The sequence below is a fragment of the Podarcis bocagei genome (genome assembly GCF_964188305.1).
Source record: "Podarcis bocagei genome assembly, chromosome: 5".
Taxonomy (NCBI): Eukaryota; Metazoa; Chordata; class Lepidosauria; order Squamata; family Lacertidae; genus Podarcis; species Podarcis bocagei.
Genome location: NC_138129.1, coordinates 8,718,698 through 8,737,377, shown reverse-complemented (window position 1 = coordinate 8,737,377; position 18,680 = coordinate 8,718,698). Strand labels below are relative to the sequence as shown.

Genomic DNA, 18,680 nt, shown 5'->3' with positions numbered 1-18,680 from the left:
GCTGTCATTTTTTTCTTAGTGGTAATTTTTTTGTTTTTATCTTTTTTGAAATCGCGTTGAGGTTTTTGGGGTTTGTTTGTTTTTTTACAATCACAATTAAGCAGTGTATAACTATTAGAAAATAAATAAATAAATAATAAACAGCTGGCTGCCCACAGAATAGTGGCATCCGTCTCCTAGGACACTGGTTATCGTAGTCTGAGCTTGCCTCTCCTGGTCACTCATCCAGATGATAAACTCACCAGGTAATCTTAGGAAAGTCATTCACACTCAGCCTCGACATTCACCACCTGCAAAACTGAAGCAATCCTGGATTCCCTATCAGGCTCTTATTGCTTTTATTGATATTGGCCAATAGCCATTGCAACTTTGCAGAGAATAAATTTCAGAAATGCAAACTCCCAAAAATTCAGTGCCCGGGAATTTTTTAACTTTTTTTTTAAAAAAAAAAAAACCACACACCTAAAACCTGAAAATTAAAACTTCGAAACACAACAAACAGCGCAACAGCAAAATAGGTCAATGGGTCTGTCAGATTAAGACATTGACACAGCTACTAACTATGGAGTTTAAAATAGCTCTTGCAGGATTCTCAAGGCTGCCAAGGCAATAGAAGGAAGCTCTGTGAGTTGCAAAAACATTGCAATCAAACAGAAGGCAAATCCTATTTCCCCAACTGTGCTAAAATGGCACCAAGAAATTCAGAAAGTTGTTTGGAGCACAAAGAGCAGAACAGAAGGCAGCAATCCTTGCAATCCATGTGCAATCCATGCACACAGAGACAGGAAGAGCTACAAAGAGCTTCCTGTTTGGGCTGGGACTTTGCCTTCCTTGCTCTGCTGTCCGCCTGCCGTGCACCTCCATATGACTCTACCCCAACTTCTGGTACACAACAAACCATTGTTTGTGAGCATGTCCAAATGTGGCAAACCGTGGTTTGCACAAAGCGCAGCTTGCCCTCAAACTGCAGATAACAGAGCACGGTGAACCCTCTCGAAATGAGTTGTTGCTGCTGCACAGGAAGGGGGCTACAACACAGTTTGTCTCACACAGCCTCCAGGCCATGGGTTGCATTGGCCCTATCGGGAACCAAGCTGCAGAGATATTTCACGAGTTACAAATGTCAAACCTGAGGCACCAGCCACTTCAGCAGCCAACTAGCTCTCTGTTGGCACCATCCAAGCCAGATTCCCCAAGCTGGGCTTAACTTTCTAGCTGAAAGTCTCTTACTAGAAGGTGAGCTCAATTGCCTGGTCATCCCCAACGCTTCCTGCTCTCAAACTCTTGCGTGTTGAAAGGCAAAGGAACTGCAGTCACAAGAGGCTATTCCAGGTTGTTTGAAAAAGCCAGACTCACCAGAAAATCCCCCGTTACACTGACATACCAGAGCAACTCAAATTGCCAGGGGAAATCAAGAAGAGGGTGTCTGTTTTTTAGAGTGGGGTTTGAGTGGGGTTTTTTATTTTTTACCTTTTGGGGGAAGCCCTTCAGGAGGTCTTCTGGCATTTGGCGTGGCCACGGTCACAGAACAACACCAACAACGAGTGCAGAAAAATAAAGATGAAAACCAACACAAAACGTACACACGGACACACATATACAAGAAAAGAACAGAAATTAATACCATGGGCATGGAAACAACGGGGAGATAAATCTGCAACGACTGAAAATAAAACTAAACTTGCGGAAATGCCAGCGGCTGCTCCCGGCAAGCTTTTAAAAGAACGGTGAAAGCAGAATGGTTTGCTTCAACGTAACGAAACAGAAGCATGCTAAGATGGAGGTGGGCACCCACAGAAGAAAAACAGAGTGTAATAAGGAAATACTGACCTGTACATGGGGACGGTCACGGTTCGCTCGTAGTAATTCCAAGTCGAATGCAAATCGGTTCGAGTGAGGTTTGTGGCATAGAACCTCCACGCAGCCTGCGAAGGGAAGAATTATTATTATTATTATTATTATTATTATTATTATTATTATTATTATTTGAATATATATACTGCCCTATACCTGGGAGTCTCAGGGCGGTTCACAGAATAAAATCAAGATATAAAACCACAAAATACCTAATAAAAACAGCAACTCAATTCCCCCGGCCCCCAAAAAAACACATTTTAAAAGGGCATAGGATGTAAATCAGATCAACCAAAGGCCTGGTTAAAGAGGAACATTTTTGCCTGGCACCTAAAGGTGTACAATGAAGGCACCAGGTGAACTTCCCTGGGGAGAGCATTCCACAGATGGGGAGCCACTGCAGAGAAGGCCCCGTTCTCGTGTTGCTGCCCTCCAGACCTCTTGAGGAGGAGGAACACGAAGGAGGGCCTCAAAATATTATCTCAGGGCCCAGGTAGGTTCATATGGAAACAGGCGGTCCTTGAGGATGCAGGTGTAATGTAAAGAGGGGTGTGGAAGCAAGGAGAGAGATCTGGTTGCTGCAATCTATCATTTACACCAGGCCTGGGGAGCCGGGGAGTCTTTGGGTGCTTTTGGACTACAATTCCCATCTGCCCCAGCCAGCAAGGTCGGTGTTAAGGAATAGTTGAACAGCACCTGGAAGGCCACAGAATCCCCATCCTTAAAGAGGACAGGAAGACCATCTTAGGTGTTTCTTCAGCGTATCAGTTATCTTGAAGCTCAGCAAGGGGGAGAGTTAGTATCATTCCCCCTGTGGGTGAAAAACCATATGGAGAGGGGGAGAGATTCTGATCAGAAAAACAGCCTATGGAGGAACTGATTAGGCAAGCACACACATATTCTCTCTCTCTCTCTCCACACACACACCTCAGATGTGATGCTCCTCACAGCTTGAGGTGTTTACTTCGTGCAGCATTTACTTTGGCCTCAAATGCCCTGCATAGATCCATATTCTTCCTCTCTCACACTCTGAAGAGCTGTGCCAGGGAATAAGGAACAGTTCCCCACCAGTGCCACTGGGTGATTTATGCAGCAATTTCCAGTCCCTCTCCCTCCCTCTCCCCACACCAAGATTTCAGTTCTCCTTATGAAGGGGGATGGGGAGAATGTGATCTTAAGTTGGATTTTTTTAAAAAGAGAAGACGAAAATGTACTCTTGTCTGCATGCACACAGGAATCTGTTTTGGGAACAGCAGCAAAAACCTGCACCCGATTTCCAGCGCCAAAGCTGTGGGAATTCAGGCCACAGGAAAGATGAGTTTGCCCATGTAATTAATTAAGCTTGCCTGCTAAGTCCTTCTTCTCTCCCCACTGTTGCCCAGCTTAAGACTAGCTGACAAAGCTAGCTTCCTTCTGGTGGGGGGTCATGCTCAAGTGATGCTCAGCTGAAGATGACAAGCATCAACAGAACTATAGCGTCCAGATCAAGGGCAGTAATAGTACTGCCTTAGTCAGACCACACCTGGAATACTATGTCCAGCTCTGGGCACCACAATTTAAGAAGAATATTGACAAGCTGGGATGTGTGCAGGGGAGGGAGGCTGAGATGATCAAGGGTCTGGAAACCAAGCCTTATGAGGAATGGTCAAAGGAGTTGAGCATGTTTAGCCTGGAAAAGAGGAGACTGAGAGAAGACATGATAGCCATCTTCAAATATCTCAAGGGCTGTCACATGGAAGATGGAGCAAGCTCGTTTCCTTCTGCTCCAGAAAGTAGGACCCAAACCAATAGCTTCAAGTTACATGAAAGGAGATTTTGACTAAACATAGGAAGAACTTGACAAACCTAGACAGCATCTTAAACAGCAGAGACATCACCTTGCCGACAAAGGTCCATATAGTTAAAGCTATGGTTTTCCCATACAGCATCAAAACAAGCAAATTTATAGAAAACCGGCAAGATGGATTGAGGAAAATTTGGCTGTGGACTTGAGACCTCCAGGCCGACAACATATAGACTGATGGACATGGGGAATCTAAACCGGGGAAGGGAGGGGGAATTCTAGAATCCAAAGGCTATGTAACCAACTTTTTGAATCTTCTTCTATCTTTTATCTTTTATCTTTCTATATAACTTTGATATTTTGATTTAACATGTTTTGAAAAAAATGGGGAATTCGTGGAAGGAAACGGGGTAGATCTTGGGGGAAAATTTTTATTATTATTATTTTGTTAAAGATGAGGAGTGATGTTAAGATTGTAATTTAAATTGGCTAATAGGCACAACATATTAGGTTTAAATTGGGAATGAGAACTTGTGGAACCAACGTAGGGAAAGGGGAATACAGTCGGGAGGGGAAGGAGGGAGTCCCAGAAAGAAGGTTATGAAAATAAGGGTTTAAAATTGGTCTTTCTGCTTCTTTCTTTTCTTTATCTTTTCTATTTTTTCTATTCTGTTATTTTTGGAAATTTTAATAAATATGATTAAAAAAAAAAGCTATGGTTTTCCCAGTAGTGATGTATGGAAGTGAGAGCTGGACCATAAAGAAGGCTGATGGCCAAAGAATGGATGCTTTTGAATTATGCTGCTGGAGGAGACTCTTGAGAGTCCCATGGACTGCAAGAAGATCAAACCTCTCCATTCTGAAGGAAATCAGCCCTGAGTGCTCACTGGAAGGACAGATCCCGAAGCTGAGACTCCAATACTTTGGCCACCTCATGAGAAGAGAAAACTCCCTGGAAAAGACCCTGATGTTGGGAAAGATGGAGGGCACAAGGAGAAGGGGACGACAGAGGACGAGATGGTTGGACAGTGTTCTCGAAGCTACCAGCATGAGTTTGACCAAACTGCAGAAGGCAGTGGAAGACAGGAGTGCCTGGCGTGCTCTGGTCCATGGGGTCACGAAGAGTCGGACACAACTGAACGACTAAACAACAACAACAGGAAGAACTTACTGACAGTGGAACGGTCTCCCTTGGGAGGTGGGGGACTCTCCTTCCGTGGATGTTTTTAAGCATAGGCTGGGTGGCTAGCTGAGATTCCTGCATTGCGGGGGGTTAAACCAGATATCTCTTGAGGTCCCTTCTAGCTCTAGAATTCTCTTAACCTTGGCAGTGCACATCTTTCCAAATGATCTGTTTCCACCATGATGGGCTGTTCCAAAAATGTTATCCTTCCCAAGCTCCTTCGGTGATTCTTAGGAGCACAAGCTGCTGCCACAGACTGAGTCACACAATTACTCCTTCAACTTTTGTCTTTTCTCCAGTGACTATCAGTGGCTCTGCAGTTCTCTCCCAGCCCCACCTGGAGGCGCCAGGAATTAAACCCAGAACCTTTTGCCCCTGAGATTATGGCCTTTCCCCCGACACTGTTTGATTGACATAGCTTTTCTCCTCCTACCTAAGCACTGCACCCAGGGGCAGCTGATGCCCACGAGGACCAATAGGATAGAAAGCAGAGAGGCCAATGGTAGGCAGAGCCAGACAGAGCCAACAACAGGCAGAGATGACTAATTCTAGAAGTTACATCAGTAATGATACGCTGGGTAAGAGATTTTGGTTATAATATACAGTTTTCTTCATGGGAAAAGTTATGAAAAGAAGAAGAAGTACCGACTAGAGACAAGTGGCAGACCAAGCTAATGGAAGATGCAGAAATGGCAAGACTGACGGGAAAGATCAGAAATCAGGAAGACCAAGTATTTTTTAAAAGACTGGAATAGCTTTCTAACATAGTTGAGAGATCACTGTAAACAGCTGAAATCATTGGCAGGAATACAATGACACTTGTAAAGGAGAATGGATTTTGGATACTATGATTATATAACAGATAAAGGTAAAGGTAAAGGGACCCTTGACCATTAGGACCAGTTGTGGCTGACTCTGGGGTTGTGGCGCTCATCTCACCTTACTGGCCGAGGGAGCCGGTGTACAGCTTCCGGGTCATGTGGCCAGCATGACTAAGCCGCTTCTGGCGAACCAGAGCAGCACACGGAAACACCGTTTACCTTCCCGCCGGAGCAGTACCTATTTATCTACTTGCACTTTGATGTGCTTTCGAACTGCTAGGTTGGAAGGAGCAGGGACCGAGCAACGGGAGCTCACCCCGTCGCAGGGATTCGAACCGCCGACCTTCTGATCGGCAAGTCCTAGGCTCTGTGGTATTACCCACAGCGCTACCCACATCCCTTATATAACAGATAAATTACAGTAAAAGATGCAGGAATAAAATCTTACAATAGAAACCCATGGAGGGAAGGAAGGAGCTCTCAAGGTTCGAAATGTGTGAAAATGTTTTGTTTATGGTGTATAACTTTTATGCAAAACTAATACACACACACATATAAAAGATGATTAATTCTAGTTTTGCCTCCATCCTCTTCCCTACCGAGATCTGCAAGGGTAAAACTGAGACTAAGGAGGGGGCTGACAGCCATGAGCTGATTGCACAATAGGAAGGCAAGCAGGTAGAGGCTGGCATTACCCCATTTGCCACAACAGACCAGCCACTACGGCTTGCACCCATTCCTCAGCTTGCAAGGCTCAAAGACTACGTTCCAAGCAAAAGGTTCACCCTGATCAACTCTTTTTAAAGGCTAAATCTTTGCAAGAGAGATGCAGAGTGGCATAGCAGCAAGAGTTTTGGAGCTTAGCTGCCCTTGAATGTCCCCCTCTCCCCCACCTAGCTGCCTCTTCCGCCTCGCAGGGTCAGCGCCAGGAGGCAAGGGGCAGCCCCATGGGAGTCGCCCCGAACTCGGAGAAAGGGTGGCATCTAAATGCAGTAATGAGTCCTGAGTGCCGAGAGGCCTGCAATTTCGCCTGATTGCAGATTCAGCATTTCCCTGGCACAGCCTTTGATATGTGTTGCTGCGGCATATAAATAGAAGTTGGATTTATTTATTTTTAAACCCTGGAGTCCTGCACACAGCAGTCAGGGGGAAATTATTAGCTGGCGTGCTGCGCTTAAGAAAAACAGATGGAACTCTGGGTTCTGGCTCAGAGTCTGGTGGGAATTGGTCCACCGGGGAGGAGCAAGTGTCTTGTGGCTATAGAGGAAGGAAGGAAGGAAAATAGTCCAACGCTGTAATTTTAGTCTCAAGAGGAAAGCCAGAGCAGAGGCAGGTGGAGCTAAGATACTATTGTTTTTCTTGTCCTTAGCTAAGCATCTGATGATGCCTGAAGTCCCCTCATTAGTAGAAAACTATGAAAGCAATGGGACGCGGGTGGCGCTGTGGGTTAAACCACAGAGCCTAGGATTTGCCGATCAGAAGGTCAGCAGTTCGAATCCCCGCGACGGGGTGAGCTCCCGTTGCTCGGTCCCTGCTTCTTCCAACCTAGCAGTTCAAAAGCAAGTCTAAGTACAAGTAGATAAACAGGTACCACTCCAGCAGGAAGGTAAATGGCATTTCCGTGTGCTGCTCTGGTTCGCCAGAAGCGGCTTAGTCATGCTGGCCACATGACCCGGAAGCTGTACACCGGCTCCCTCGGCCAATAAAGCGAGATGAGCGCCGCAACCCCAGAGTCGGCCACGACTGGACCTAATGGTCAGGGGTCCCTTTACCTTTACCTTTACCTTTACCTTTACCTTTATGAAGGCAATGTAACATGTGTAAAGATGCCCAGCACTCTTGGCTCTGTTGCATCAGAGTAATCTTGGCAAACTGGCATTTAGCAAGGTAAAGGTAAAAGGACAGTTAAGTCCATGCGAAATCGACTATGGGGTTGCGGCGCTAATCTCTGCTTTCAGGCCGAGGGAACTGGCATTGTCCACAGACAGCTTTTCTGGGTCATGTGGCCAGCATGACTAAACCACTACTGGCACAACAAAACACCGTGACAGAAACCAGAGTGCATGGAAATGCTGTTTACCTTCCTGCCGCAGTGGTACCTATTTATCTACTCACACTGGCGTGCTTTCGGACTGTGAGGTTGGCAGGAGCTAGGACAAAGCAACAGGAGCTCACGCCGTTGAACGGATTCGAACCTCTGACCTTCAGCAAGCCCAAGAGGCTTGGTGGTTTAGACCACAGCGCCACCCGCATCCCCTCATTTTGCAAGACGCACACCCGAGTGTTCCCCCACAGAGAGCTGCCCTTGACAACTCGCCCAGCTCAGAAAGTCTGCAAAGACCTGCTCATGGGACTTCATTGATTTGAAAATTTATATCCCACCCTTCTGTTGCTTATGTTCCACTCGGGGCAGCTGTCAATTAAAACCAACCGTAAAATACCATTTAATTGTTTTGTTTAGCGTCCGCTTGAGGCTCACTTCTCCCTCTCTCTCTCTCTCTCTCTCTCTCTCTCTCTCTCTTTCCTCTCCACCCCCTCCCTGCTTTTTGCCCCCCATGGGCACAGATTGCAGACCCTGATCTTCCTGTTCCGGCCCCCTCCAAGCACCCACATTCCAGTCTTCTCACCTGGATCAGGCCCGCTGCAGGGTTCCTCCTCTTCTCAAAGTGCTTTTGACGGTGCTGCTCTTGAACCTTCAGCGCAAATCCAGAACCTAGAATACCCTGGGAATAAAGAATAGCGCTATTTCCAGTTAACATGGTCAATGGACTCATTCGTCTGCACCTTATACCAGATTCCATTGAGGGGGAAATCATGCCCCTTTAAGAATCACTAGTAGAAGGGACACATTATCTTCAAGTATCTAGAGAATAAGTGAAAAACACACAGAGGAGGACCTGAATCTATAGAGGCATCTAGGCCAGCAACAGATCATGTGATCGGGCAGCGGCAGTCAGGTCACTTGACCTGCCAACACCTGCGTTGCTGCTGCTTACTTGAAATGGGGGAGGTGGCAGTGGTGTGGGGAGGTTGATGCAGTGCAAGTACATCAGCCCTTGGGTTGAGCATCAGTTACTCAGTTTGGGGGGCAGCACAGAAAGCGGGGTTTGTGGTCCCAAATGGCCCCAAACCAGCACGCCACTCTGCAACTGGTTTGGAGTCAATCGGACAAGGCTGGGTTGTTGGCCCTTCACTTGCAACCCCAGTTTGAGTGTCTATTGCTCAGTCTTAGCGGAGGCGGCTGCACAATAATAATAATAATAATAATAATAATAATAATAATAATAATAATAATAATAATAATTTATTATTATTTGTACCTCGCCCATCTGGCTGGGTTTCCCCAGCCACTCTGGGCGGCTTCCACAGAAACCAAAAAACACTAAAATATCATACATTAAAAGCTTCCCTGAATAGGGCCGCCTTAAGATGTCTTCTGAATGTCAGGTAGTTGTCCATCACCTTGACATCCGATGGGAGGGCATTCCACAGGGCAGGCGCCACCACCGAAAAGGCCCTCTGCCTGGTTCCCTGTAGCTTCGCTTCTCGCAATGAGGGAACCGCCAGAAGGCCCTCGGCGCTGGACCTCAGTGTCCGGGCAGAACGATGGGGGTGGAGACGCTCCTTCAGGTATACTGGAGCACCACAAAACGTGGGGATTGCAGCACAAAACTTGGACATCAGTTTGGCGGGGGCAGAGATCTGGAATTTTGGAGTCCCGCGTTAATGAAGCTGGCCAATCTTGAAATCCTTTCCTTGCCTCTTTGGTGCTGCGAGAAATGCAGCCCTGAAGGATCTCGCCTCCACTGTAACGTGATAAGGCTGCATTCTCAGATGAGACCTCCCCACGGGAATCAATGGCAGGCTTGTGGCAATCAGAAACAGTAGCACCAGATTGGCTCTGCCAGCACATCTGCGCTGTGTCAACTTCTGAACCACTTCACCTGTCAGGAGGTCAGGTGCAACAGCACTTCCCCAATACGTTGCCTACTACTGATCCAGACTCCCTTCTCTCTTACCCTGGGAATAGGTGTACCTGTGATCTACAAAAAGTGATTTGAATTAAAAAACTAAATCCATGGCTGTATGACCTTCCATGTGGAAGTGTGGTGGAGCTGGGACCATGCACCAGCGACATGGGCAGGGCAAGATCAGACTTCAGAAATATCGTCTGAACTGGACCCAACTGCTGATGATTCAGGAGACCAGCCCCAAACTCACCATCTCTGCAGCAACCTCAGGGGTATCTGTCCTTGTGAAACAGGGTGAAGAACCTCTTTGGCTCCACCAGGCTTGGTTAGGATTGGCCTCGCTGGCCAAAGGTGACATTGTTAGGACACCGCATGATTGGCAGGCAGGTTGTCCCGCCCACCTGTCAAAATCCATTGAATCAGTAGAACTGCTGAGCCGAGTATGGCTTAACTCCCACTCATCAGCTGATGATCAGGGACTAAATCGCTGGCTTGGTTCTCCACTCTTGATGTAGAACAATGAATCATACAGAGTGATGAAGGGGTAAAAAAAAAGTCATTTCCCGCAACATCATGCCAATGCTACTTTCATCACTGAGCTTAATAAAAAAATGCCTAGTGCCTACTTACAGCTGGAAGAGCGAAAAAGGAAACGCCAATCAGGGTGAAAGTTGCAGCAAGGAGGCGTCCATTCCAGGTTTGCGGATATTTGTCCCCATAGCCAATGGTAGTCAGTGTAATCTGAGGAAAGGCAGATATCATCAATAGCGGCTCTTCAAGGGTAGTGTTGGTTCGGTGTCTAATAGACTGCACACTTTTTCAAAAGAATAAAATATTTCCATATGAAATTTCACTCCCAATAATTCTTTCCTAAGAGAAATTAATATTGTATCGTCTGACTTTTTTAAAAATAATATCTTTATTTGCTTTTCTGTTATATCTTGCCATCAATACTCTGTTACATTCATGCTTAAAACAAAAATAAAGGTTTCTTTCTGTTTTTTTCTTTTTCTTTTTTCTTTTTTCTGTAATTCTAAAATTCTTAATAAATATCATTTAAAAAAAATAAAAATAAAACAAAAATAAAGGTGATAACCTAAATATAAAACATGAGCATATAATAATAATGGTAACATATCTACATTCCTCCAAATTGTTTAATTCCTGTATGTCTTTACTTTTACCTCCCTTCCACTCTTTCCATGATTTCCTTTATAACTGCATTTTCTCATTCTTCTACATTATTCTCATTACCTTAGATACTGTAATATAGGCTTCTTTCCATGTTTCTGGGATTTTATCTGTTTTTAAAAATCTCATTCATCACATCTTTCCATGGGTTTACCAATTGTTCACTTAATATATTTATATCTTCTGGCTTTTTTAAAACTAAGAACCTAATGCTAAATTTGTGCTAGTCTACATCCATAAGCATTCATTCATAAGTGGGAACGCTGTTTGGACAAAAAAAAAATAATATTGGGGCAAACACAGGATTTTTGGCAAAATAATCTGAATTGGGAAAATGGTGTCCTCCGATTTATTTCGCTATGTTCATCACCGGTCGGCAAGGGGAGAATGAAACTATCACCAAACGAGAAAAATACCATCAGTTACAAAAAATAACCTGTTGCATCTGGACTAAAACCTTTCTCCCTAGTGATACACTTGTTTTGTGTGTTGTTGTGGTTGCTTATCTTCAAAAATATTCCAACAAATGAAGGTTCCTAATCCCCACCACATGTTGCAAGCTGAAATGGTACAGCCCAGGTAAATCCACTGCATGACTAATCCAATTATCTGTTTCGGCAACTGAGCATTTTAACCACTTGTTTAACTCTCTCTTTTTCCTTCCTGCAATTCTTCCAGGTGGTCATTTTCCTCTGTATCGAGGGGAAAGAGGAAAGAGCAGAATGCATAATCTGGGGGTGGGGAGGGGCTGAACTTTTGTCCATGGCGACCTTTCCTCATCCTTATCTGCCCCTCACCTCACTTCTATTTTAGACTGTAACCCCCCCCCCCCCCCGAGGGCAGGAACCCATCTATTTTTGCCTATGCAGTAGAGATTTGAACCCTGGTCTCCCAGGTCCTAGTTTGGCACCCGATTCGCTGCACCACACTTGCTCTCAGTTGCACTGATTATCACACACACACACACACAAAAGAAACCTGAGAAGGCCATGTGGGATGTGAAACACAAGCAGTCAAGTACAACATCACTAGAGTGAACATGTTTACACATGGAGAGGAATCTTTGTCCAGCCAGCAGGTAAACTTCCTGTTTCTTTCTGGAATGGAACAGACTTCCTCTGCATGTGACTAGAGGTGGGCGTGGCCTCACCTATGCAGGTAACGACAAAAGCACAGGGCAGGGCAGCCATCTCTCTCTCTTAGACTACATGCATCGAAGAAGCAACATCTGCTTAGCCAAAGATGCTCTCTTGGCTTCCAGGCAAGAGAGGACAAAGGGACTGTTTCCTTATGAGATAGTTTCCAGGTGTATGTTACTTTTCTAAGCTAAATCTGCCTTCTGGGATCCGATTGTGAAGAGAATGTGAGTGAGTAAACTCTTTTTACACTTTTATAAAAGACTGTGTTGTGCCTTATCTTTTATGAGAGAATAAGGGGAAAATACAATAACAGTTATTATAGAGGCTTTAGCGAGCCTGAGCAAATGCATCCGCTGTGAGTTTAAAAAGGGGGGTGTTACTCTGCTAAATTGTGAACTTATTAACACAAGTTGGAAAGGCTATAATCAAACAATATATCCTCTCCTGCATCCCTGAATATTCCCTCTTGATACCTGGAGAGGAAGTGGGCATGGTTTATAGCTAGTGAAGATGAGGATGTGGGTTTGAAAAATCATAGAATCGTAGAGTTGGAAAGGACCCTGAGGATCATCAGGTCTGTTGCAAGGTCTCAAATATAGAGTAAATATTCATAAATGCGCACATATCTAAATATATGAACCATGTGTCTGAAATAGTATGGGAGAGCAATCCTGGAGCCATTTTGACTCTCCCAATGACCTCAAATATTCCTCTGCAGTAAGGGAGGCAAATGGGGAAAGCTTTCCCATTGTCCTTTTGCTTGCAAATCGTGTCCTAAGGGTGTATTTGTGTATGAATTGGGTGACCTGGATTCAGGAATTAAAGTATTTATCATCACAGAAGAACGGCCAGACCACCCGGGTAAAGCAATCAGTGACCATTATCAGGTATCCTAGCAGACAGGATTTCTGCTGCAGACCGCCTCCTTGTGATGTATGTATGATGTTTAGGGGGGTGGTCTTGGGCTAATTTCAAAAGTCTATATAAGGGCTTGTGCACCATTGTTCAGGGTTCTCCTCCCTCCTGCATGTGTTGAGTGGGGACCCTGTTGCAACAGTTTATTTCCTTTAATAAAGATCAGGCTTAATTAGCCGCTTTGCTTCTCAATATACTCTGGTTGGCCTCTGTTATTTCCTCCAACTGATACGGAACCCTCAAGGACTCTATGCGGGCTCCGGAATACCCCATAAGGGAAAGGGAGCAGTTTTTTTCTTACAACAAGTCCAACTCTCTGCAATGCAGGAATTTGCAGCTGTCCCGTACAGAGATCGGACCTGCAATCTTGGTGTTGTCAGCACTGTGCTCTAACCAAGTGAGCTACCCAGTGCAAAGGAAAGGAGATTCAAGAATGGCTGAAAGTTAATCAGGAATCCTTTCACCCCACCAAACGTTATCCGACCGCCATGCACTCCAAGTCTATCCAGCGTGAATCTCTCCCAACAACTCCTGCTGACCTGCTTCCCATTTTAAACAGCTCATTAGCCAGAAGGAACAAATTAATGGCTGCTTCACACCCCCTCATTAAAAGCTCAGATTTTCTCCCTTTTTTCCAGTATTGTAGTCCTAAAATAGGAGCTAGGGGAAGTGGGGAGAGAATTCAGGGATACGACTAGGGAGGTTGGGCGTTTACTGCAAGGCCAATATTGCCAAAGCGCCTACCGTTCTCGCAAGGCAATTAGCATTTTGCTAATCAATGCAGATCAGCTCTTTTCCAAGCTGACAAAGGACTCCCAGGCTTGGGGCAAATGGCTTTGTTTTTTCTAGACAGCCATAGTTTGAAAAAAAAATCGGCATGCATGTTTTATTATTGACTCAGTAAATCACATATTTCTTTACTGACAATTGTGACAACTAATCTATTATCATCATCATCATCATCATCATCATCATTATTAACCCTAGTTTTTCTTTCATTTCTTTTTGCGTAAGCCTACCTGTTGTTATTAAAACTCAGTTTTGTAAAATGGGCAGGGGGGAAGAGCAGCAAACAGGTGGAGCTGAGTAGGGAATCATTGCTCACCTGGCTTCCCAATATGGAGATTGCTGCCGGTAACCGAAAAGGTGAAGGGGTGAAGAGGTCACTACAGTACGGGCACAGCAGCAGGAGCGTCAAAGTGGGTCTGCCACCGTGCCCACACCGAGCCAACCTCCCCACTTCCTCTTCATCTTGGTTACCAGGAACGGCCTCTACAACAGGAAGCCAGTTCACCAACACTGGCTCAGCCAATGCAAAGCATCTAACATCAAAGAAAACAACAACAACAACAACAACAACAACAACAACAACAACAACAACAACAACAACAACAACAGTTTACTTATACCCCACCCATTTTGCCGGATCTCCCCAGCCACTCTGGGCAGCTTCCAACAGGATACTGAAAACATACTTAATAATAATAACAACAACAACAACAACAACAACAGCAGCAACAAAAATTTATTTATACCCCACCCATCTGGCTGAGTTTCCCCAGCCACTCTGGGCAGCTTCCAATCGAGTGTTAAAAACAATACAGCATTAAGTATTAAAAACTTCCCTAAACAGGGCTGCCTTCAGATGTCTTTTAAAGATAAGATAGCTGCTTATTTCCTTCACATCTGAAGGGCGGGCGCCACTACCGAGAAGGCCCTCTGTCTGGTTCCCTGTAACCTCACTTCTCGCAATGAGGGAACCGCCAGAAGGCCCTCGGCGCTGAATCTCAGTGTCTGGGCTGAACGATGGGGGTTCCGCAGGGCGGGTGCCACCACCAAGAAGACCCTCTGCCTGGTTCCCTATAAATTTACTTCTGGCAGTGAGGGAACCTCCAGAAGGCCTTTGGTGCTGGACCTCAGAAATACTTCTCTTGCAGCAACAACACATTTTCCCAACACTCAAAATGCAGCATTTTGGGAATGGGAAATGTCAGCACCATGTGGTTGCGTTTCTTTTTTTTCTCCCACGTCACGCTTCAGTTGTAGAAATGCGTAGACTATAGGTACATTGTTGGCACCTACCAGATGGTGCCCATCACATCCCTGGCGATGAGTAATGCAAATCTCCTCCTACAACATCCATGCCATTTTTAATACTATTTTTAACTTATTATAGGCCTGAGCCGTCTCCACACTGTGATGTTATAATACGAAATATAATACCCTTTCTAAAAGTCACAGGCAGCAGCATGACTACCCCACAACACACACACACACACACACACACACACAGAAAACATCCTTGCGAAAGACCTTTGGGATTTTCATTAAAGTCTACAGACTCCACTCCCCCTTGTTGCTTTGCATTCCGCTTGCAAATCTTGGAGAGCAGGCTGCTTTTTCCACCCCCTACGGCTCACTCCGTTGATGTAACAGACTAACTGATTCATTTTTCTTTCCAAACTTGGGAGCCATTGGAATTTGATTCGTTCCTCCATCTGTGGCTTCCACGCACTTTGCAATGAAGGCCCAAACTCCTCACCTGAACGAGATCGAGAAAAACAGGGAAAACAAAAGGGCAACTGCATCTGCCAGAGAACCTCGCTAATTGCCACTTTGTTATTCTCTTAATCCGATAATCTGCGCACAGGAAGACAAAGGCAGAACAAAAGCACCATCTCGCCTTGCTTCTGTACAAAGCTCACAAGTATTCACGCTCTTCTAGCAGAGAGTCTTCGTTAATTTTACAAAGCACACTCACGACTTCCGGGTTTGCAGTGTTTAGGTTCCAAGTTGTTTGAGTACTAAGGCATTTGAGAACCAAAGTACCACTGTATCTGTTGGGATATTTCCGTTCCACCTTAAAAGGGAGCAGGATGTTTGTTTCACAGCCTGCGTATTTCCTGTTCACAGGATGTTTATGTTTGCTATTGCTTTCGTTTCTCTCTCTGTCTGAGACACTGTCGCAGGCAGTCATGTCTTTCTCTGTTCTGATCAACGCTAAATAAAAGCTTGTAAATAATGCTCTCCTGAGTGCGACTTCTGGCTGTGCATTATCTGCTGATAAGAGTGTGCATGAGCCCTGGAATGTGGCAAGGTATTTTCAGGAAACTCGTGTCGCTAATCGCTCATACTGCGTGGCTACAGGAGATCGATGGACGTCCGGCAGACGGCTTGGGGCCATAATGGACTTTATCTCCCTGGCAGTATCCCAACAACAGGTTACGGGCCCAGGACGCTTCCGCTGCGCTAGGGTGCTTTGGTAGAAAGCCTGATTCTTCCAAAACATCATCAACAAAACAGTATCGGCTATTGGCAAGCAGCCTGAAGGAGATGCACAGTTCACACCATTATCTCACACCAAGTTTGGCCCTCAAAAGAGTCTGAAAGTGCAAGCTGAAATCACAAGAGAAGGAGGAACAGGAGCAGATATCCACATCATGGCAAGAAATTGACCTCAAGGGGATACTTACCAAGCCCCACCAGAGAGCATCTGCATAAGTGTCAAAGTGATCGTTTTCTCCCTTCTCAGCCAAGTACACCAGGAAGGAGGCTAGAATGAGGCAAAGGAAACCAATATACCAGGCAGTGATCAGCTCCTGCAACACAATGAAGAAGAAAGAATGGAACAGCACGTCTCAAATGCAACGGTTTTTCCGTAATGCACAGAGCAGCCTTTGCAAAACAGGTGCCTTCCAGATCTCTGGGACTGCCGCTCCCATGAGTCCTATTTGCAGCAGCAGAAATGTTTGCTCATTTTTTTAATGCTCTCGTGCCGATCGTCAGCCACGGTTGATGGGAAAGCGGCACGCAACTTATTAAATTGAATCAGGCTATATAGCAAGGGCTGCTTGCCCAGGTCTCTGCTGCTCACCTTGCTGTGGGCATACACCACCGACCCGAGAAGCTTCCAAGTGCCTCCTCGGCGGTCCATTCGGATCATGCGCAGGATCTGCAGAAACCTCAAACTTCTGAGCGCAGAGGTGGCAAAGACATTCCCCTGGGACCCAGCAGCCAGCACAGCGATGGAAGCAATTAACACCATGATGTCTGTGTATGGATAAGCAAGGATGGAATAATAATAATAATTTAATATAATAATTTATTATTTATACCCCGCCCATCTGGCTGAGTTTCCCCAGCCACTCTGGGCGGCTTCCAATCAAGTGTTAAAAACAATACAGCATTAAATATTAAAAACTTCCCTAAACAGGGCTGCCTTCAGATGTCTTTTTAAGATAAGATAGCTGCTTATTTCCTTCACATCTGAAGGGAGGGCGTTCCACAGGGCAGGCACCACTACCGAGAAGGCCCTCTGCCTGGTTCCCTGTAACCTCACTTCTCGCAATGAGGGAACCGCCAGAAGGCCCTCGGCACTGGACCTCAGTGTCCGGGCTGAACGATGGGAGTGGAGACACTCCTTCAGGTATCCTGGACCGAGGCTGTTTAGGGCTTTAAAGGTCAGCACCAACACTCTGAATTGTGCTCGGAAACGTACAGGGAGCCAGTGCAGATCTCTCAGGACCGGTGTTATGTGGTCCCAGCGGCCACTCCCAGTCACCAGTCTAGCTGCCGCATTCTGGATTAATTGCAGTTTCCGGGTCACCTTCAAAGATTGCCCCACGTAGAGCGCATTGCAGTAGTCCAAGCGGGAGATAACTAGAGCATGCACCACTCTGGCAAGACAGTCCACAGGCAGGTAGCGTCTCAGCCTGCATACCAGGTGGAAAGAGAAGAAAGGTTGTTTTTATTATTTGTATTTATATTTGTACAGTGGAACCTTGGTTCTTGAACTTAATCCACTCTGAAAGTCCGTTTGACTCCCAAAACGTTTGAAAACCAAGGCACAGCTTCCAATTGACACAGGTGCCCCAGAAACAATAGCCGACAGCCATTTCAAACATTCGAAAACTGGAACACTTACTTCCAGGTTTTCGGTATTTGGGAGCCGATTTGTTCATCAATTAAGCCGTTCTAGAACCAAGGTTCCGCTGTATTTGTGTACCTTCTCTTTGTAGAGTACAGTGGTACCCCGCAAGACGAATGCCTCGCAAGACGGAAAACCCGCAAGACGAAAGGGTTTTCTGTTTTGGAGGCGCTTCGCAAGACGAATTTCCCTATGGGCTTGCATCGCAAGACGAAAGCCCATAGGGAAATGCTGGCGGTCGGGAGCAAAGACTTTCGCCCACAGCCGGCCTTCAGAAGAGGACCTCTTCTGAAGGCCGGCGGGGGGCAAAAGTCTTTGCTCCCCCCCGCCTGCCTTCCCCCCGCCTGCCCCGGCGATCTTAAAATGCTGGCGGGCGGGAGCGAAGCGTTCGCTGCCGACCCCCAGCATTTTAAAATCTCCCCGTGTCCCGGGGAGATCTTAAAATGCTGGGGGTCGGGAGCGAAGCGCTGCCGACCCCCAGCATTTTAAAATCTCCCCCTGTCCCGCTGTTCCGAAGTGGGGAGGGGGGGCGGGAACAGCTGCCCCATCCGCCCCACTTCGGAAAGCTGTTCCGAAGTGGGGAGGGGGGGCGGGGACACCTGGCCCAGCCGCCCCACTTCGGAAAGCTGTTCCGAAGTGGGGCGGGGGGGCGGGGACACCTGGCCCAGCCGCCCCACTTCGGAAAGCTGTTCCGAAGTGGGGCGGGGGGCGGGAACACCTTCTGAAGGCGGGCAGGGGGCGAAAGTCTTTGTCCCCCCTGCCTGCCTTCCCAGGGGCTTTTAAATCGCCCCGGACAGCGGAGAAGTCCTCCGCTGTCCGGGGCGATTTTAAAATGCCGCCCGCCAGCATTTTAAGATCACCCCGGACAGCAGAGAAGTCCTCCGCTGTCCCAGGGT

At 46.3% G+C, this 18,680-nt stretch overlaps 1 protein-coding gene across 5 annotated transcripts in view; it reads right to left on the bottom strand.

Annotated features, from left to right (window-relative positions):
• The window catches only part of KCNQ2 (potassium voltage-gated channel subfamily Q member 2), a 141,026-nt gene that overhangs the window by 66,132 nt on the left and 56,214 nt on the right, over positions 1-18,680 (bottom strand). For all 5 annotated transcript variants that reach the window (XM_081196197.1, XM_081196198.1, XM_081196199.1 and 2 more), the window contains exons 4-8: positions 16,732-16,907; positions 16,331-16,456; positions 10,243-10,353; positions 8,269-8,364; positions 1,831-1,925 (exon numbers count right to left, since the gene is read on the bottom strand). In XM_081196197.1, coding sequence (XP_081052323.1) covers positions 1,831-1,925; positions 8,269-8,364; positions 10,243-10,353; positions 16,331-16,456; positions 16,732-16,907 — 604 coding nt within the window. The remainder of the gene's footprint in view (positions 1-1,830; positions 1,926-8,268; positions 8,365-10,242; positions 10,354-16,330; positions 16,457-16,731; positions 16,908-18,680) is intronic.